The sequence below is a fragment of the Acomys minous genome (genome assembly GCF_964271855.1).
Source record: "Acomys minous genome assembly, chromosome: 14".
Classification (NCBI taxonomy): domain Eukaryota; kingdom Metazoa; phylum Chordata; class Mammalia; order Rodentia; family Muridae; genus Acomys; species Acomys minous.
This window is the reverse complement of record NC_140496.1, coordinates 48,281,957-48,303,582: the sequence shown is the minus strand read 5'-3', so window position 1 is coordinate 48,303,582 and position 21,626 is coordinate 48,281,957. Positions and strand designations below refer to the sequence as shown.

General features: G+C 48.9%; 1 protein-coding gene and 1 pseudogene across 2 annotated transcripts; one reads left to right on the top strand and one right to left on the bottom strand.

Annotated features, from left to right (window-relative positions):
* The first annotated feature begins 7,931 nt into the window (after positions 1–7,931).
* Positions 7,932–8,815, top strand: LOC311582467 (small ribosomal subunit protein uS5-like; annotated as a pseudogene). The gene has a single exon. The product of its transcript is annotated as a small ribosomal subunit protein uS5-like (transcript).
* A 2,348-nt stretch (positions 8,816–11,163) lies between these two features.
* Positions 11,164–20,411, bottom strand: REELD1 (reeler domain containing 1). The gene is given in 9 exon segments (XM_084757541.1): positions 11,164–11,306; positions 12,093–12,149; positions 12,621–12,870; positions 14,028–14,197; positions 15,810–16,032; positions 18,791–18,853; positions 18,856–19,008; positions 20,070–20,146; positions 20,307–20,411. Coding segments are annotated over 8 exon segments (1,002 nt in total). The 5' UTR covers position 20,146; positions 20,307–20,411; the 3' UTR covers positions 11,164–11,296.
* Positions 20,412–21,626: the final 1,215 nt, after the last annotated feature.

The following is a 21,626-nucleotide window of genomic DNA, read 5'->3' as shown; positions in this document are numbered from 1 at the left end:
TTTCTGTGTTAGCCACCACCACACACTGCACAAAACCATCTCTAATGAGGTATGAGGGACACACTAATCTACGGGTATACAGGTTCAAATATAGTTTGCCTATGCGAAAGTAGGCCTTTTGATACTATGACCACTTAGCAAAGTAAGGCAATTGCTGTTTTCATACACATGACTTCTGTTTTCCACTCAGGAAGAACTAGATGAATGTGTGTGTCTCCTCGTTGAAACAATGAGGAAACATGTATCTGACAACATGGCTCTTGGGGTCGGAGTGGACACATCTCCCAGATGTCTCAAGTGGCCTAATTATATGACTTGTTTCTACTTTGGTCTTAGCCACCAGGCAGAGACGTGAGTGACTTGTGTCTCTTACAGAGCTATCTCACACATTGTACTTAGTAGAAATTAAATTCAGTTTCCTGTTTGTGACAGACACTGGTCTGGATTTTAGGGGGAAGCAAATATACCAGGAATCCTGCTTCCATGAAGTTTATGCTTACTGTAGGCTACGTTGCTGGTGCTCAGGCCTGGCCCCACATCAGTCATTCTTAAGATATGTGGGTATGGACTCCATTATAGAAACATCAGATTTAGTTGTGCTGGGACCTAGGTATCAGTGGTATCTCGAGGTGACTGGAATGGTATGAGGGAAGATCTATAGGTAGCCCTCCTTCATCACTTATTCATATTGGATCCATCTGTTTTAGCCAGATTTCTGTGATGGTACCAAATACCTGAGATAAAGCAACTTAAAAAGAAGAAAGGTTTATAGTCTATGTTTGGCTGATCCCGTGGCTTTATTGCACAGTGGTTGCTAGTGGTGGAGCAAGCTGCCTACCTCAAGCAGCTCAGAAGCAAAGAGGAAGAGGAGGGGACTGAATTTCACCATCTCCTCTAAGGGTATACCCCATAACCTAAGGCCTCCCACTAGGGTATATCCCATAATCTGAGACCTCCCACTAGGCCCCATCTCTTAAAGTTTCACTATCTCTAATAAAGCCAAGTTGAGCACTAACTGTTAACCCACAGGCCTTTGGGGGTGGGGGTGTTTCGGGATTTAAACTAGAGGTCCCTAGTACCAGTCTGAAGAAAAGTTTACTACCGTTGCTTCAAGATTTCCACCACAGTGCAAAGCTTTACTTTCATCTACCCCATTTCCCACACGAGGAGCTTTCTCTTCTGAAAGACAGTCCCTGCCTACTGAGGTCAAGCAATCTGGGCTTCAAAGATGCTCAGTCTTTGCCCTCAGCCTCCCTGGGATGCTACTGGGCTATCTGGCTTCCCCCTTCTCACCACAGCGGTCTTTGCTGCCTGCTCAGTAGCCTCACTTCTCTCTCTGGCTCTTGTAGGTGGCAATGACCAGTGAGCAGGGTAGAGGACATTTCCCCTCCAGAGTCCCCTCCTTCTCTATCAACACAGTGTCCCTTCCTGTCTGTCCCCCCTCGAGAATCTTCACCCCCATCTGCCAGTCACCCCTGCCTTCAGGAGAGGGGCCAGGCCCCCACTGAGCTTCTGGAGACAGAATGTAGACTTCACAAAACTCTTGTCATCTTTATCCAGGTGTGACAAAAAGAGAGGTCTGCAAAGTGCCTCCACCAAGCAGGCATTAAGGTGAGGGGCAAATGTCGGTTTCTTTGTCTTCCTGTTTGATGAAATATGAGGAGTGGACGTCCAGCCCCAGCCAACCTGGACAAGTAGAGCCTCAGCGTAATCACAGGGCTTGTGCTTACACATGCCCTACAAATAATAATAATAATAACATAATAGTACTAATGCCTGTGCTACATCCCAGGCTTGAAATGAGCAGTGGCATTCCTCTGATGAGGTTAAGCAGTCCAGCTCAAGAGGCTGCACATTAGCATAATAAAGATCAGAAGTCACCGCCTTCTCCGGCTCTCAGTACCAGCCGCTTGGTGTCCTTGACGCAGGGACACCACAACCTACCGCAGGCAGTCTGGGCAGCGATTCTAATCTTTGCCTTGCATGTGAAATGTCAGTATTTTTTTTTTTGGTGTGGGAGAACAACAAATTATGTTTCTAAATGAGAAGGTGCTGTCTGTAACGGATAGTGTAATCTGAAAATGCAGAGGCAGCATCTGTGACCCATGGCACTAACCTAGCTAGCTCCGCTGTACGTTTCCAGCCTATCAGGAGATGGCAAAGCATCGCTCTAGATATAATAATTAATCATTAGTCCATGTAGATATCCCCGTTGGTTCCCTGCCTCTCAAGCTACCTTGCCTCGTATGTCTATAAATCAAAGAAATTCGTTCCTTAATATCCCATAAAATATATTTCCAGGCAGCCTCTTTCCTCTATAAAGTAACAAACACTTTGGAAAAAAAAATGTGTTATCAGCAGAGAGTGGAAGATGCTCCCAAGGTGCCATATGAAGGGAGAGAGATGTGGAGCCCAGACGGAGGAAGGTAGTGGGCTTGGCGGAGTGAGGCGCCGGGAGGTGTGTTGGGGTGGTGTCCCTTATCTGAGTGGTGGGATGACAGTGGTCATCACCTTGCCCTGTGACCCCATTGATATGGGCTTTGTTCTCTCACCTCACTTCAGCTCAGCTTGGTAGCTCATGGCGGAGCTACAAGTGTCTGTCCCCCGAGCCCCGCAGCCTGTTGGGTCTGACAGCAGCAGCGGAGGCGAATCACAGCAGTACGCGTTTCTGCTCCATTCTAGACTTTCTCCAGAGCCACAGAAATGTTTGCAGCATTAGGACGATGAGGCTTAGGTTCAAAGCTATCCTTAGCCACAGAACAGGCTCAAGTCTAGGGATTGAGGAAGATTTTTGAAAACTCTCCCAAGAAAAATAAATCTTTTTTTTTTTTTTTTTTTAATTTACAACTGGCCTGTAACTCTCTCTGTAGACCAGGCTCTCCTCCAGTGCGAACATAATTGCCTCCCTCTGACCTCTGACTCCCAAGTGCTGGATTAAGGGCACACACCGCCATGCCCAGCCTGACTTTAGAGTTTTGAATCTTACAATTCTCTATCTAAACCTTTCCACTCTTCCCATGAGGACGGGGCTGACTAGGAAATGCAGCTTCACTCTAGAGCCTATAATTAACACACACACACACATATATACACACACATACACATATACACACACACATACACATATACACACACACATACACATATACACACATATACATACCCCAAAACACTCACATATACACACATACATGCACACATATACACACATACACATATACACACATACATACACACACATACATATACACAAACATGCACATATACACACATACACACATACACACACACACACACACACACACACACACACACACACACAGAGACAGAGACAGAGACAGGGATCGTGAGTAAGCACAACAGTCCCTCAGAAAGGCCATGTTACTGTGCAGTGGATACCTGGCAAAACATGGGACATTTTTAGTTGTTTCAAATTGGGAAGAAGGAGCTCCTGGCAACTCTGAGGCTGAGGCCGGGTTTCTAGGCCAGGCATGCTGCTGAACACGCTACAGCACCAGGGCACCCCCTCCTGCACTTCAATAACCTTCCAGCTCCAATTGTTAATAGCATAAAGGCTGAAAAGCCTCGTGGCAGACAATAAACTGAAAAACAAGCAAACAAAAGCCATACGTTTCCAGATGAATTTGTGCTCAGGGAAGATGGCCTTCAGCTTTCTTCCTGTCCCAGCTCAGATCAGAGGTGAGGCCCAAGTCCAAGATCCTAGGGAGAGCTCCTTGGAGCCTCGGTCTGAGCCACGAGCTCGTTTTCTGCCCTGGAGACAGTTGTCCACAGATCCTTAACTCACTTGTGTGAAGGAAATCTTCCTAGTCCTGTCGCCAAGCACCCCAGAGCTGCCCAAGGTGCATGATGTTTAAAGTCAGTTGTTTCTAACAGTACAAATGGTAAACATGTTAACTCATTAAACAGTTATTGGTGACTTGCTGTGTATGAGGGAAACGCAGTGGGGACAATGCCCTGGGATGTAGCCGTACCCATAACAAAGCTCTCGTCTCTGGGAAGCACTCTGGCCTCTGGGTACCAAGAACACACTCAGGTAGTGACCAGGGCTGGCACTGTCGTAAAGTGGGACACAGACATAGAGTGACTGTAGGACCAGAGAGATGGCTCAGCTGTGGAAGGCGAGGTTCACCACCTTGCTGTCCACGGAGGGAGTCTCTGATCACCACCTCGCTGTCCACAGAGGGAGTCTCTGATGGGGCAGTGAAACAAGGCTCTGATGTTTGCAGCTTAGGAAGAGAAAGTTCTGGACAAGGACTGAGGAGCAGGAGAGAGCAACGGAGCTGTGTGCTCCTCTGGGTATCACGGCGGCTCTGGAAAGATGTGGAAATCAACAGCAGGTAGTGTTGACAGCCAGGTGTCCAAGGACCTGGTCAACCCTATCACAGATGTTCACATAGTTGAGGGGTGGAAAGCAGTAAGAGATGTCAGAGAAGTGTGACATTTATGACATTTAAAAGTGAGTTTTCCTGGCAGCTCCAAGCGTCATTGTCAATAAAAGGGAAGTTTCCTACTGTACTCAACATTTCCCTTTGCATTTAGAAAACTGGATACCTAGAGTCTGAGGAGATGCAAGCGCAAGGGCCAGGGTTCAGTCCCCAGCACTTGTTCAAAAAGCTACGTGTAATGGCACACGCCTGTAACCCTAAAGCTGTGGAAGCACAGGCAGGTGTCCACTGGCCAGCCAGCCTAGGCAACTCAGTGAGCTCCAAACCAGTGAGACACCTCCTAAAAATAAATAAAGACACTGAAGGCTGTCCTCTGGCCTCCACATTCCTGCATTTGTATGCACGTGAGTGCACTTGCACAGATATGCACATGTACACACATGCACAGGCACACATCATATGCGTATGTATGCACACACATGAGCACGCTCACACTTGTACACACACAAGCACATACACATGCACACATGCACACATGCACAGAAAACTCTGTGTATCATGCAGATCCCCCTGAGAGGAGGAAACACTGCTTCAGAGACATAGCAGCCCCTGTGGCGAGGGGGAGCAGAGTTCTCAGGTCCCCGTGCTTTCCACTTGAACTTCCCAGCATGCACCGCGAGCCAGACAGGGGAAAGCTGGGGTGATGTAACACCAGAGCGTGCTACATTCCAGAAAGTCTGGTTAATACCAAGCGGTACAGGCTGGGAGGAGGGAGGGAGAGCCATCGCTGATTCATTCATAAATCGTTAGCCTCCCCAGACAACTTTCAAATAAACTGTGGCACTCGTTTAAATGTTATTAGTTTGATGATCTGCTTGTTCGGTTAATTAATTTTTTAAAAAAAGAAACAAACATTAAAACAGCAAATCAATGCGGACAGCCTCCACAGAGACACAGCTCAGCAAAATTAGAGAGTACATGGCTACTATTTACCAAAATTGTATCCACAAGGCACAATTAATTAGAAATGTCAGAAATAGCTTCTGATTGTTTTTTTTTTTTAATCAGGCCCACCCTTCTCTCTGAGCTGTGGTCATGAAGTCAGCACACTAGACACAAGCATTATGCTTAAAACAGTTGTAAGCAACTGGTGTTCCAATATTCTTCCTCAAATGTGTGTTTAGCCTCAAACCTTTCTCCAAGAAGACGCTGGCTGAACAATTCTGTGGCTGTTCTTACAAGGGGGAAAAAAAAGCTATTTTGAGTCTGACTTTTTTTTTTTTTAACTTTTAATGGCTTGTGCTTTAGTAACAGCCTTCAGAAAAAGTTCACGTATTCCCTCCCCTCAAGGCTTTCTCTGAGCCAAGTTTACAGGGTCTTCAAAATGACAGCAGCCACAGGCCCCCCATGTCCTACAGGCCCCCCATGTCCTACAGGCCCCCCATGTCCTACAGGCCCCCCATGTCCCACAGGCCCCCTATGTCCTACAGGCCCCCCATGTCCCACAGGCCCCCCATGTCCCACAGGCCCCCCATGTCCTACAGGCCCCCCATGTCCTACAGGCCCCCCATGTCCTACAGGCCCCCCATGTCCTACAGGCCCCCCATGTCCTACAGGCCCCCCATGTCCTACAGGCTCCCCATGTCCCACAGGCCCCCCATGTTCCACAGGCTCCCCATGTTCCACAGGCTCCCCATGTTCCACAGGCCCCCCATGTTCCACAGGCTCCCCATGTCCCACAGGCTCCCCATGTCCCACAGGCCCCCCAAGTCCCACAGGCTCCCCATGTCCCACAGGCCCCCCATGTTCCACAGGCTGCCGTTCTCAAAAGAGAGTCTAGTGTGAATGTACCCACAAAATTATCTGTCTCTGCCCAAAATGCCAGCCACTGGCTACCACGAAGACGAGTGTGGCGAGGAAGAGAGGGTGAGGTGCGGCTTCCGGAAAACGTCACTTAAAGGAAACAATCTTTTTACTCTGCGTGTCCCTCTGTGTGTGAGTGCAAGTGTGTGGGTGGGTGTGCGTATGCATACGTGGACATGTGGAGGCCAGAGAAAAAAACCTTAGGTGTCATCCTCAGGAATGCCACCTACCTCCTTTGAGACCAGATCTCCCAGTGGTCTGTAGCTCACCAGTTGGGCCAGATTGGTGACCCAAAATCCCAAAAGGTCCACTTCCCTGACAATGGGGTTACGAGAACAGAGCACCACATCTGGTGTTCTTCATGGGTTCCGGGGATCACACTCAGGTACCCCTGTTCCAGAGCCATGTCACCATAATCCCATAACAATAATAATTAAGGAGTAGTCATGGAAACGAAATGGCATTTTGTGAGTGTGGCCAAAGGGTGGGTGGAGTAGATTGGAAGACTGTGTCTGCTGTGGGATGCCGCTGAGGACGAAGGCATGCCACGTTAGTGAGCTGTTCAGGGCAGGCAGCTGTGTCCTGTGCACATTAATTCTGCTAACACCGGAAGGGTATTTGTGTGACCCACCATTCTGGGGTGACTCAGAGATCTGTCATGGCTGTTCTACGCCAGACCTGCTGCACCTGGGGAGGAGGCTGTCGAAGTTTCTCTGCCAAGGACTCTTCTGTTGCTGCGACTGACCCCCCGACAGATAACAGCTATGGGAAGCAATGTCACAAGGCGGAGGGATATCAGGCCACCATGGCAGGGACGGCAGGATGGAGGCCACGGCAGTGGGAGCATGTGGCAGTGTCTCCCCAAGGTCAAATCACGGTCATTTATAACCTTAACATCCCACCTCTAGAGTTCTACCTGAGCCACCCAAGGCCCTACTTTTTAAAGGCTCTGAAATAATGTCACAAGCTGGGGACGTGAGCTTTGAAATCAGGAGGCCCTGAGAGGCAGCTGGGATTTTAATGTCAACACCTTGAAATCTAAGGATTTCTCTCACCTCTTGGCTGCTCAGTAGGCGGGTTGAGCTCAGGCGTTTCCCAGGTGTGAGGGACTCCTACCTGGGCTGTCACATAGGTCCTCACAGTAGAGAAGCATTCTTGTTGAAAGGGCAATGAATTAAAGATAGTTGTAAAATTGCTCCTTCATATCCCATCAAAACTGAATTCTATTGTTTCCCGCCCCCCCACACCTCTGAATGAGGGCTGGTCCCTTTGCTTACTTACCCTGATCAACAGTGGCATAAGTCAAATTGTGTAACACCCAAGGGCAAGTTTTAGGCGAGCCTGAACTTCTGGTCATATGGACTTGAACCCTTCCTCTGAGAATATAACTGTGTAAGAAGCCACGGAAAGGAACCCAGCTGCTCCTGCCTTCAGCAGCCAGCAGGAGCTCTCCAGGAAGTACTGGTAGATGCTGGGGCCCATTCACAACACAAGAACTTCCCAGCTCCACCTGGGTGGCCCCAGAATCCTGAAAGGTGTGAGTGGTGGGACTAGATATAATGGCACACAGTCATAATCCCAGAACCCAGGAAGGTGAGGCAGGAGGATTGAGACAAATTTAAGAGGAGCCTAGATGCTTTCTCTTGCTTGGGAAAACATCAAATGGCAGATGACGCTGGTGCAGCGGGAGGGCTGGGAGGACACAGGGGCCCAGGATTAGGAAGCTGTGGCAGCTGCCACAGAGGATTCAGCAGCAGTCTTAGGGGCCATGGTTCGTGGCCGAAACCATGGCCTTGGCCGTGGCCGTGGCTGCGTTACTTGTTGAGGTAAAGCCAGTGACAAGTGGATCCCCATCACCAAGCTGGGCTACCTGGTTAAAGACTTGAAGATCAAGTCCTTGGAGGAGATTTATCTGTTCTCCCTGCCCACTAAGGAGTCCGAGATTATTGACTTTTTCCTGGGCGCATCCCTAAAGGATGAGGTTCTCAAGATCATGCCAGTGCAGAAGCAGACACGGGCTGGCCAGCGGACCAGGTTCAAGGCTTTTGTCGCTATTGGGGACTACAATGGTCACAATGATCTTGGTGTTAAGTGCTCCAAGGAGGTAGCCACTGCTATCCGAGGGGCCATGATCTTGGCCAAGCTTTGCATCGTCCTTGTGTGGACATGTCACTAGGAGAACAAGACTGGCAAGCCACACACTGTTCTGGGCAAGGTGACAGGCCGCTGCGGCTCTGTTTTGGTGCCTCTCATCCCTGACCCCAGAGGCACTGATGTTGTCTCTGCTCCTGTGCCCAAGAAGCTACTGATGATGGCTGGTATTGGTGAGTGCTACACATCAGCCAGGGGCTGCACTGCTACCCTGGGCAACTTTGCCAAGGCCACTTTTGATGCCAGCTCCAAGATCTATAGCTACCTGACACCCGGCCTCTGGAAAGAGACTGTGTTCACCAAGTCTCCTTACTAGGAATTCACGGATCATCTTGTGAAAACCCACACTAGTCTCTGTTCAGAGGATCCAGGCTCCAGCTGTGGCTACCACATAGGGGTTTATACAAGAAAATAAAGTGAATTAACTCTGAAAAAAAAAAAAGGTGAGCCTTGACTACCTAGTGATTCCAAAAAGAAAAAAAGGAAAAATTAGTGGTAGTACCGGTTGTCTCAATGTACCATGTTTTGGAATACTTTGTTCTATATGAACAGAAAGCAAAGCACTAGAGCATTGTTCTTTCAACACACACACACACACACACACACAGAGAGAGAGAGAGAGAGAGAGAGAGAGAGAGAGAGAGAGAGAGAGAGAGAGAGAGAGAGGCAGGCAGGGAGGGAGAGAGAGAGACAGACAGACAGGAAGATCTCAAAAGTATTCATGCACGCACATGTAGTGTGGCACGGCCAGCTGAGGGCACAGCACTAGTGGGATCTTTACCTTCCTTTCAGGGAAGAGAGATGTAAGAAGGATGTCTTTTTTGTTAGATGTGTGAAAGGAATATTTGTGGTCCTTGCTGGAATGAAGTATGCTTGTCTCTTTCCACAGTGTTCTTAGAACGCATTCATTTGTGAACATACAATTTACTCAGGTTTTCACGTGCCTAACGGTCCAGGCACTGCCTCACCCGGGATGCAGGAGGGCAGAGACTCTCATTCAATCCCCACTGAGCTAAAGTCAGCAGAAAAACAAACAAACAAACAAAGCAGGAGCAATACCTTTCTTGCATCCAATTCACAGAAAGTGTCTTTGCAGTCGAACGGGGCACAGCCAGTGTTCTTAGAACTTCCTGCGTCTTTCCTCATCAAGTTATAGGAGGGCAGAAATGCAATATGATGACGTTTCCATCACCTTACCATTAACACCGAGGTGGAAGATAAATATCCTGTCCAAACTCGTGGGTTTTATGTCTCTGTATTAATGCAGGTGGTCACTTTGCAGCGGGTGTACCTCTGAAAGGGCAGCTAATCCCAGTGTGTTATCACATACAGATACCAGTGTGTGTGGTCTCAAACCTGGTGTTTTGGTACCAAGTGGCACCAACACAGCCCTCGCTAAACCAAACGAGCTTCGCAAAGTTAGGAGAGCAAATCATCTTCATCCATGACGCTTTCTTCCCCTGATAAGGCAAGGGACAGTTCTTTGGGCTGCTCAGCTCATTTTTAGCCTCAGCTTTGGCAAAGCCTGCCTGCAAGCTGCCGGGAGATGCAGGCCCTTCATTGGGTGCACAGGCTGGGAAGCCCCACGTGCGCTGCGCCTGATGGACAGGCTTGCACGGTCCAGTCCGCGGCTCGTGGCCTTGCGCTGCATGGACACAGTCATTGCCCACCCTGTGCCGGCAAGCTCTCTCAAACTGCTTGCTCTGGGTGTGTTCCCCATGGTGATTTCCCAGGATCCTCGCTTGCAGGCAGGCAGAGTGCCCTTACCGACACCTGCTCTACTGTGTCAGACCTCCAGCTAGTTTTGGCAACTCCGGCTTTGAAAAGCAAACTCCTCTTTGGGTGGTTGAGAAAGGTGCAGGGAGGAGGGTGGCTCTTCCTCACAAAAGCCAATCCCCAACACGACGTTTTTCAAAGGGTTGGAGAAGACGAGGCCGGGCTGGTAGGGAGGACAGAGTGCCTGTTTCTGCAGGCCCCTTAAGGCAACAGAGGAAACGTCCTGGCCACAGGAGTCTAGCTAATGAGCAGGTTATACAATATTCATTGTGTTGAGCTTAACTCTTCAAACAGAACATCTAATTGCAAGAAGGAGGGGGCGAAAAAAAGAAGTGAAATTACAGACATTAAGACAACAAAGCTGGAGAAGAAATCCCTCTGTTGATAAATCTGCCCTTTTGCCGCTTCCTGCACTCACTGCACAATGACAGCAGGCGCAGTGGGGCCTGGGCCTCATCAGGAATTCTTATTAGCTCGGTTTTGACTGAGACACTCTGTGGAGCCACTGAGGGGCCCTGTCCACGAGTCTCTTCAGAGGACAGTGTTCTTGTCCCCTGCAGAAAGACAGGTTCAGTTATCACATATCCTCCTGGCATGCACAGCTTCCCCATCGTCACGGTGGCCCCGCCCCCTGGCAACAGCAACTGTAGTGGGTTCACTGAAGGACCCTCTCTGTCTCCTTGTGGCAATACTGAGTATGCAGCAGCGGTGGAGTCCAGCAGCCAGGGCCACACCCAGGGTGGTGGGCAGGCAGATCAGGATTCCCAGCTGCAGAGTGCTGAGCTGGGGCTCTGGAGGGGCATTGGCTTCCTCCAGCTTCACCTCAGGCCTTCGGCTGGTCTTGCTAAGACATCCCGCACCACGCTCCGCAGCTGCGTCCTTTACTCTGTGTTCCCTGTGCTTAGACTCGTATAAGGAGCAATCCGAGGCCCTGGCTGAGTCGGCCTGGCTCCTGGACGCGCCAGAGGTACGGACGTCAGGGGTTGGAGTGGTTGACTCTGCTCCATTTCCAGTGAAGGTTTCAGGAGAGTGGATGTGAGGAGGCTTGGGACTGTGGGCAGTGTGTGGAGTGGGCCCCGCCACGGACCTATTAGAGGCTGTCATCTTGTCCTACAGGGGAAAAATGAAGTCAAAGGAGCAGATCTTCACCATATTTGCAACTAGACTTGGCAACGCACTTGTGTTCCATAGAGACTTGTGGGCAGCAGCTGAAAGCTAGCCTCTTGCTTGCTCTAGAGCCAGAGTAAAGGACTGAGTCAATACTTATGTATCTGTTATTGACAGGGGTAGGTAGCTGTTGGAAGACCCATTAGAGCATAGGGCCACCTATAAGAATAAATCTGGCGTCTTTTAAACTTCCAGGCCCAAACAGAAGATTCTATCATTGCTGATGACGGGGAGCATTGAAAACGCCTGTTTATGGTATGCCATAGCAGCGAGGACCATTTATTTTCAATATAGAGTCCAATAACCTTAAGTGAAAATACTGTACCATGTTTTCATTTTTTGTACCTTCTAAGGTGTCCAAGGGAAAGTAACTCATCAGGACGTATGTTTTATATTGCCCATTGATCTGACCACTGGTACCACACATAGTGTTTTGAGGCCAGATTTATAAAAGTGGTAGGGAAAGAGAGGAGGAAAGAGAAATTATTAAGCAAAGCTAAGTGGGAAAACAAATCACTAAAACCATTAATTTTCTACAATTTCCAATAACTTCAGAGTCACTGCATAGACTGGAAAGGCTGGGACTGATTAGGACAAGGACGCTTATGCACACACACTTGCTTTCTCTCTGACTTCAACCGCTCACCCATTAACTCCTTCCCAGCCAGACATTTCCCACGCTGGGGCTAAAATACCAAGCCTCACCCCCACCTCCATGCACACCCTTACCTGTTCACCCTCATCCAAGGCCAGAGTATCTTAGAGTAACTTAGATCACCCTTAGTCCTAAAGTGGGGTAGGGGGATTGGAAGGATGAGAGGAGTCATAAAGTATCTGAAACAAAAGGCTACGTTTTCTATAGACTCTGTGTGTATTAATGAAACCAGATTTCCCTGGAATAAATGCTGAATTTTGGAGACAGATGCCAGAAAGGAGAGCTTGGGGAGAGGTGTGAGAAAAGTGTCCAAGAACCCATGAGCACTGCCATTTGTATCGTACTCAATACAAAATTATATACATGCAGTTTATATTGAAAGGATATTTCGGATTGTAGAAGTGTACTTTATTCATTACAAACATCTCCGGGGTCAGTTATTATCATACCCAGCTCTTCTAACCAGAAACCCTGCTTCTATGAAGATACATCACACATCTAAGGATAGATATGGCTGTCATCTTCCTTTTTATCAGACTCCCAAACACCTAAGTGGTTAGCCCTGTCCAGCTCAGTGAGCCACCCCACCAGCTATTTATTACCTGTGTTGGGTGCCCGAGATGGAAACAAAGCTGTCTATGGAGCCTTTTCTGGGGATCACAAGCCTCTCCACCTTAGGGACACCCAGGAATGAACGAAGGGTTGAGCTGCTCTCTCCGCTAGGTCTCTGGCCATTGCTGCTCACAGTAGATGCGTGTGACAGTGGCTGAGACAGACTCTCTGAATCTCCAGGTAACTTCGTCACCCTAATGCTGGACAGAGCAGTGTCCAGGATGCTGTCATTTTCAGCTCCTGTGAGGGCAAAAGCAAAGACTTCTGAGAATGTGCGTGTTAAAGGTAAGGGGGCACTGAGGACCAGGCAGAGACCTGAGGACAGCCCGAAGAGACCGCAGACCTCAGCACAGGCTGAGAACTTAGCTAGTCTCTGCAAACCCCACAGAGAAGGGCGACAGGCTTGCTAGTTCTTGCACACTTGGTCATAGTTCATAAACATTTGTACTTGCACCAACACTATGAGCATTTACATTCCAACCAGAGGAAGGCTTTGCCATCCCTCTGAGTGTGAGCCGGGGATGGCTTTGCCATGCCCATGGGTCTGAGGCATCAGTCCTTGACATGGCTGTGCCCACATCAACAGTATGCACTCACTCTACACTTCTCACCTCCCACAATACCGTGTCTATTTTTTTCTTCTCTACCAAAAACTGCTTCTGATGAGAAGAAAAGTAGCATGCCCAGTATGGAAAATCATAACTGGATGAAGGGCCAGGGGTGGAGCTTCCAGGGGGAGGTTGCTTGTGGAGCATGCAGGAAGCCCTAGGTACAATCACCAGCACCGGAGACACAGCCCTGAGGTGAACGCCTGCCACCCTGGCACTTAGGAAATGGAGGCAAGAGGATCAGAAATTCAAGGTCATCTTTGGCTACATAGTGATGTTGAGGCTACTGTATATAAAATATATATTGTGTGGGGTTTTACAACATGGTTTTTTAAATGGGGGGGGTGAGAGAGAGAAGGAAGATGAGGAGGAAAGGGAAAGGGGTGAGAAGGAGGAGGAGGAGGAGGGGAAGGTTTCTTTGTGGCACTCCTGGCTTCTCAGGTCCAAGGGAACGCTGACACTCCGTGCTTCCTGGGAGCACAGCATTCTTCCAAGAAGGTGTGTGCTGTCTCCTGGTTTTGTGGCACAGTTCTAACTGCCCTCACTCCGGGGGACCAGCTTAATCCAGTATATTGAGTTAATAAAACCTGTTTGCTGCAACAAATTATTAAAGTGCAAGTGGTGCCCCTCACAGCCACCATCACGTCCCTGGAGGCAGCTGCAGCTGCTCAGGGCAGGTGCATTTTGCTTATTTTTCAGGGACAGGAACCTGCAACAGCAAGCTACAAGTAGAAATAGAGCACTTTGAAAGGACGACAGCCAGGCTGGCGAGTGACTGGCAACCAGTACCTGGGGCAGCCCCTTCAGCAGCATCTGGCCTCTGCCGAGGGCTTGGTGCTTGTGATCTGGGCTGCGTGAGGTGGAGGTTGGCAGACAGGCCTCCACTACGTGTCTGCTGAGACACAATCGATGATTCAATCCTGGTCCAGTACACAAAATATGACTCCACGACTGACAGACTGCAGAAACAAAGGCAGCGATTCATATGTTGAGTCTCCAACACGTAACACCCTAGACCATCCTGATACTAGGAGAGAGCGTCTCAGAAGCTAACGAACAAGAGTCTACGTGCACAGACTGGAGGGAGGATATTTTATTTCCCTTTGGGCGACTTCACTCCTTTAAAATGGGAGCCTTTTATAGCTATTAAGGGAGTATGTAGCCATCAGTCGCTCATCCTAGAAACACAGGTATAAGGAGATCACTTGCATAGGAGCACCCCCAAAACAGAAGCCAAAACCACACGAAAGGACTCTTCATGTTGGCCAAAGACTGTCTTCTTAGATTGTTTAGATTCAATTGAACGGTTTTCATCGTCAGCTCTTCAACTTGTTACCAGCCCCTTGATGACACACTCTTAGCTACAACGTTTAGGTGTTCACAAGCCAGGTGTAGTAGATTACATGTGTGATTCCAGCACTCAGAGGAAACAATCCCCAGGACCCACACAGAGGAAGGAGGGGACTGAGTCTAGCGTGTCCTGATTGCCACACAGGTGCCGTGGCATGGCACACATCTCCCCCACAAACACACAAATAACTGTAATCAAATCAAATTTAATTTTGAGTAATGGCCATACGTATGCAGGATTGTGTAAGTACTCTATACAATACTTGTACACAGTCTAAGTATCAGGTACTACTGTGTAAGTACTCTATACAGTACTTGTACACAGTCTAAGTATCAAGCACTACTGTGAGGCATTAGCTTAAGTAACCCCTACACATGCATACTGCTCTTTCCCCCTCATAAAACACTATGAGGTACATGCTGGCATTGTTATGCCCAGTTTGGTTATTTTTTAATGTGTGTATAGACCTATGTACACAATCATATATGTACAGGTGCACATGTGTGAATGTGTGTGTGTGTGTGTGTGTGTGTATGTGTGTGTGTGTGTGTGTGTGTGTGTGTGTAGGTAAGAGGTCAGGTTTGGGTGTCCTTCATCAAATGTTGTTTAGACAGAGCCACTGGCTCACTAGGGTGGCTGCCGGTGTGGTCTGGTATGTGCTCGTCTCTTCCTCTCCAGTGCTTGGACGTCACATGGACCGCCATGCCCACTTTTTTTTCCATGCCCACTTTTAAATGTGGGCCCTGGGGATTAAACTCAAGTCTCCGTTCTTGCACAGCAGGTGCTTGCTTTCTTTTTGACACGAGGCACAGCTGTCACACTGGCTGGCCCAAACTCCTGGGCTCAGTGATCCTCCTGCCTTGGCCTTCTAACAAGGTAAACTACAGGAGAATGCGACCTGGGGACAGGGACATGCCTGGCTGTCCATCTGCCTCCCTCTCTCTGTTTTTCCCTTCTCTTTTGCTATGCACTCTTTAAAAATGTTTCAGAGGTCAGCTAAGGTTCATGGGCACCAGGAAGAAGGGGCGACACGTTCCAGGACTGTGGCTTACGTCATCGGGAGGCTGGGCACACAGTTATTCTCTGCTTAGGCTCCTTAGTATAGGCGGCCACAGGGACCCAGCACCTATTCTAAAGTGGTCGTGGGGAGAAAAGAAATCCGAAAGAGGAGAAAGGGACCCTCCTGCCCAGTTACTGAGGGATACACTGTGTTCTCTTACAGGAATCTGATGTCCCCCACAGCATGGCCAGGGGCTTTCCACATGAACAAGAGCTTCCTCTTTGGGGACTTGTCAGAGTGAGTGACAGTGTCTGCCTCTTCAAAACAAGCCATCTGTTTAGAGTGGCGAGGAGTGAAGACAAAGGTGCCAGCTATCTGGTGATCAGCCACTGTGCGCGCTTGCAGCAGGAACCCCATGAAGTGTCGACTGCTTCTCACAGACACTGCAACAGAAGACAACCTCTCAGTGTGGCCCACTCCACTCAGTCCCACTGCTCAGTGTGGCCCGCTCCACTCAGTCCCGCTGCTCAGTGTGGCCCACTCCACTCAGTCCCACTGCTCAGTGTGGCCCGCTCCACTCAGTCCCGCTGCTCAGTGTGGCCCGCTCCACTCAGTCCCGCTGCTCAGTGTGGCCCGCTCCACTCAGTCCCGCTGCTCAGTGTGGCCCGCTCCACTCAGTCCCGCTGCTCAGTGTGGCCCGCTCCACTCAGTCCCGCTGCTCAGTGTGGCCCGCTCCACTCAGTCCCGCTGCTCAGTGTGGCCCGCTCCACTCAGTCCCGCTGCTCAGTGTGGCCCGCTCCACTCAGTCCCGCTGCTCAGTGTGGCCCGCTCCACTCAGTCCCGCTGCTCAGTGTGGCCCGCTCCACTCAGTCCCGCTGCTCAGTGTGGCCCGCTCCACTCAGTCCCGCTGCTCAGTGTGGCCCGCTCCACTCAGTCCCGCTGCTCAGTGTGGCCCGCTCCACTCAGTCCCGCTGCTCAGTGTGGCCCGCTCCACTCAGTCCCGCTGCTCAGTGTGGCCCGCTCCACTCAGTCCCGCTGCTCAGTGTGGCCTGCTCCACTCAGTCCCGCTGCTCAGTGTGGCACGCTTCACTCAGTCCCGCTGCTACGTTGAAAACAAAAAGTATATGTCTGCCTTCCCTTAAGAGTGAGCCCGTCCATCAGTGAGGAAAACTGAACTCCTATTTCACGTCCAAATCATCCATTTGGATGAAAGGTGGATAAAGGGCTGGAGAGATGTCTTAGTGGTTAAGGACAGTCACCACTCTTGTGGCAGGAGTTCCCATCCCCAAACCCACGCTAGGCAGCTTGAAACGGCCTGCAACTCCAGCTCCAGGGACCCAGTGACCTCCCTGGCCTCCATAGGCACCTGCACACACACACACACACACACATACACACACACTCATATATACACACAGACACAGACACAGAAAGACACAGAGAGAAATATTTTAAAAGGCATGTAAACATACAATAAAAAACCTACAGTTTTTTTTCTTTTAAAAACTATTGAAATTAAGAATGTCCCTTTAAGCAAAACCCATTTGCCATAACAGAAGACAACCTTTCCCCAGAACTATTTGGTTTTCATTTATTTATTTATTTTATCACTTTATTGTAATGAACCAACACGTAAAGACATCGCACAGATGTTTAAGAAACCCACTCAAATACTTTTCTACTCGTGAATTCTGTGCATCTCAGCGAACTCCTATACCGTGAGATTGGCCACTCTAAAGCTGTGGTGCTTAGCTTGGCATTTTAAACTTTATCAATTACATTTTATGGACTTATCCAACACACACACACACAAAAAAAAAAACTAAAAAAAAAAAAACAAAAAAACAAAACAAAACCAAAAAGCTACGCAAGAGTTCGACTAGAATACCAAGGGGAATAAAGTTTGTTATATTAAAAAAATTGAATGTAGATGAAATCAAAAGACAAATGATGGACAACGAAACTATTCGTAACATATGAGGCAGCTAATGTATAAAGGATAGCTGAGGACAGGGGCTGAAGAGATATCTCAGTGGTTAAGAACAGCAAAAACAGCTAAATTCTGGGTTCAAGTTCCAGCTGTCTGTAACTCCTGTCCCAGGGGACCTGACACCCTCATAGCAAACCACCAGTGTGCACAAAATAAAAATAAATAAGTTATTTTTAAAAAGAATAGCTGAATATATACCTCAGAGGTAGAGTCTTTGCCTGGCATGCAGGCATGCACACGCACACGTGCATTCACAGACACACATGTGCATGCATGCACACGTGCACACACATGCATGCACACATGCACACATACACATGCACGCACACAGATATGTAGAGAGAGTGATTACTGTTATTATACTTAATATAAGTATAAAAAAGTCTGACCTCCCCAAAATGATGAAATGACACAAACAGAAAATATAATAAGCTTGTTACCACTTAAAAAGTGTTCATGGGCCAATAGGATGGGTCAGCAAATAAGGGCACTTGCTGCTAAGCCTGGTGACCCAAGTTGACCCCTAGAACCTGAATGGTGAAAGAAAAGTACCCACTTCTGCAAGTTGTCCTCTGACCCCCATACTCAAGCATGCACACGCACAATGAAAACGTACTTACATACAACGTATGGTAGATACTTTATCATAGTAACAAACAATAAAATGTGTGATTTTTATCTAAGGTTAGACTATGGAAAACTACACTACTTGTTCACAAGGGCTAGACCTGTAAGCCTTATAACTCTCTAGGGGTAACGACGGCCTCCATACTTAAAGTGTAGTTCTCTCTGGTGCACCCTACAACATCAGCAGGAACCCCAGAACACAGACCCATGGAAGCCAGAAGCAGACGGGTTTATTGTGTGACCTCACATGTGTGAGACACCTGGCCTAACCAAACTGAAAGAGGCAGGAGAAAAGCCCTCGGGTCATCAGCAGATGGTTTGCATTCTCGTTAGTTAGTTAATTATCTAGCTTACGAGCTAGCTAGCTAGTTGGTTAGTTAGTTTATGCTGGAGATTAAACTTAAGGTCTCTTGAATGCTAAGTCTATTTTATTTTTAATTGTTTTTAACTGTATCCATCTACAGTGTGGACTGATATTATGGAACATGTAGACAGTTACTATATTTAAATGAAATAACATTTTCGACACTGATGAATGACACTTTCCACTAGCACTCAGGCTCCTGTGAGACTAACACACACACCTGGAATCTTGTCTCCCGGCAAGTAGGAAGACCTGCTGGGGTGGATGGTGATGCGGTGCTGCCAGGGGGCTTGGGCTGGCTTTGTGGGTGCCTGGGCCCCATGGCTTCACAGGCCTGGGTGCTGGCACCATGAGAAAAGGCAGCTGAGCAGGAAGCCAGGAACAGAGTGGCACCAGCCCAGCTTGCAAGGACAGCTAGGGGTCTCATCCTCTGCTTTTCTGAAACGTGACAAACATTGAGCTCAGTTCCTGTCCTGAAGAAAATGACGGGAGGTCTTCAGACATGGCCGGATCCTAGTCTTCTTTTGCTTCGGAGGTAATTTTAGCGCTGTTTCCCAAGGTCAAAATCAAAAGTACAAGTCTGGCTATGGAAAGTGTTTCATTTCTAAATACTAAATTTTTTTCTTGTTTTTGTTAAGTTTTGTGTGGTGTATTTGCAATTGATAGCGCGCGCGTGCGTGTGTGTGTGTGTCTGTGTGCACGTGTGCATACAGGCACACAGATGGGGGTCAAGGGCCAACATGAGGTATCTTTCCCTAATCGCTCCTCACCTTTCACTTTTAAGACCTGTCTCTTGCTCTTCCCCAAAGCTCCAAGATTGTCTGGAATGACTGGCCTGCACGTTTTAGTGAGGGGCCTATGCCTCCCATTTTTGTTACAGTTTCCTCTGAGATTAAAACATTCTATGCTGTAGGAATCTCCTTAAGCAGGTAGGTAAACAACTCAAAGTAGCTTAAGAAAGTCCCTGAAATGGAGCAGATTCACTAGGCCCCTCCCTGCCAGAGTAAGCAAGAAAAACTGAGCGTCCCTCTCAGATGGGGAGGAAGCTGAGCTCCAGAGATGGCTCTCAGGAGACAAGCTGCCAAGAAGACTTGAGACCAGACCAGCTACCTGGAAGAGGTTTAGATCAATGGCGGCACCCAGAACAGGTGCCCTCCAGCCTGTTGCGCTGCCTGCAGGCTGTGGAGTGCGCTCAGGTGCCCCGGCTTGGGAGCTTCCACCCACGCTGTGGTGAGCTTTGCTGATGCATCTGTCTTTGAATTATTTTTGCTCCTGTAAGTTACCTTTCACCCAAGTCCTGTCATTAACCCCGATAAAACTCATGGGTTCACCAAACTGGACTTTGCTGGTATCCATACTTTAGTCTGTGGTGAGTTCCCTACCTAGGGTGATTAGACATGTGTGTTGAGTGTCCCCAGTGAAAGTTTTCTCACACAACACTCCTACCCACACTAGTTGTACATTTACCTGAGTTGTGGAATATTTAGCACATTTTTTACCTTCTGATAGTCCCATGCTGGAGCTGTTGTTACTTGCAATGAAAGGCAGCGCCCTCCCCTTTAACAAGTAGGTCATTCTAAAAAAAAAAAACCTTAAGTGATGCTACGTATGAACATAGTAGATGAAGAAAGCAATCCAGATGACCCTCGTGCCATGTCCCGTCCCATTCACACCATCACCTCCGGGGTCAGGGCTAAGGTGAACGTGGAAGGAGGAATACAATCTTCCAAACTCACCTTAAGAGCCCGTCAGGCAGTGTCTGACCTGGATAGCCTTATTCTGCACAAGGCTCGACCAGTCAAATCCTCTGTTCCCCCAGAGAGGGGCTGCAGCTTCCTAGGAATTACCCGACAGTGCCTAGTGAGACAAAGCAGCCGTCTCAGGGGAGGCACCCGAAGCATTGGCCATACTCTTTTCCAAAAGTCCCTGGAGAATGTCCCCCGAGCCCTTAGTGGTAGCAGTGGCGTTCTTTCAAGAACCCAAACCAAACCACATCAAACATAGGTGCCTACAGAGGAGAGAGCGAGTGGCACTCCTCCTAGGCCTAGCCAGGAACTCACACTTCCCCACCTGAGAGACCTAGAGGGCATGTCTAACCATCTGTCTCCATGAACCTTGGCAAACTGCACTCACCGAGGCACACAGCGTTCCTCAGGCCGGGCAGGACAGCTTTCCATGCACTCACCCGAGGCACACAGCGTTCCTCAGGCCAGGCAGGACAGCTTTCCATGCACTCACCCGAGGCACACAGCGTTCCTCAGGCCAGGCAGGACAGCTTTCCATGCACTCACCTGAGGCACACAGCGTTCCTCAGGCCAGGCAGGACAGTTTTCCATGCACTCACCGAGGCACACAGCGTTCCTCAGGCCGGGCAGGACAGCTTTCCATGCACTCACCGAGGCACACAGCGTTCCTCAGGCCGGGCAGGACAGCTTTCCATGCACTCACTGAGGCACACAGCGTTCCTCGGGCCGGGCAGGACAGCTTTCCATGCACTCACTGAGGCACACAGCGTTCCTCGGGCCGGGCAGGACAGCTCCCAGGCAGAGTTGCATGGACACACACTATAAACAGCCTCCCCAAGTCTCTCCTCTAATAGGAAGCACAGCAGCTGTTACCGTTAATCCTTAGTGCCAACAGGAACTGTTCTTCCGTGTCTAAATCCAACCTAAATTCCATGTCTTTCCTCTAGAAGCACATACAGACCCTTGGTCTCTAACAGCGGCTTTGCTCATGGCTGGGCATGTGCCCAGGGTTGTCATCTGTGTTGGCAAAGGGAAGGTGTCTCCATCCTGGTTTGCCACACGGAGGACGTCTCAACCCAACACATCCCAACATTCTCCACTTCCTGAGTCAGTGTGGGGTGAACAAGTTACTCCTGGGACTGACACCTGACAGCAAAGCTCGGGACTAAAAAAAACTTTCACATACAGTACATGTATTACTCTAAAGCTGGAATTCACAGACTTTAGGAATCATCTGAGCTGGGCACAATGGCTCATGCCTGTAATCCCAGTGTTCAGGAGCTTGTAGTAGGAGGTTGTCTAGTTAGATGC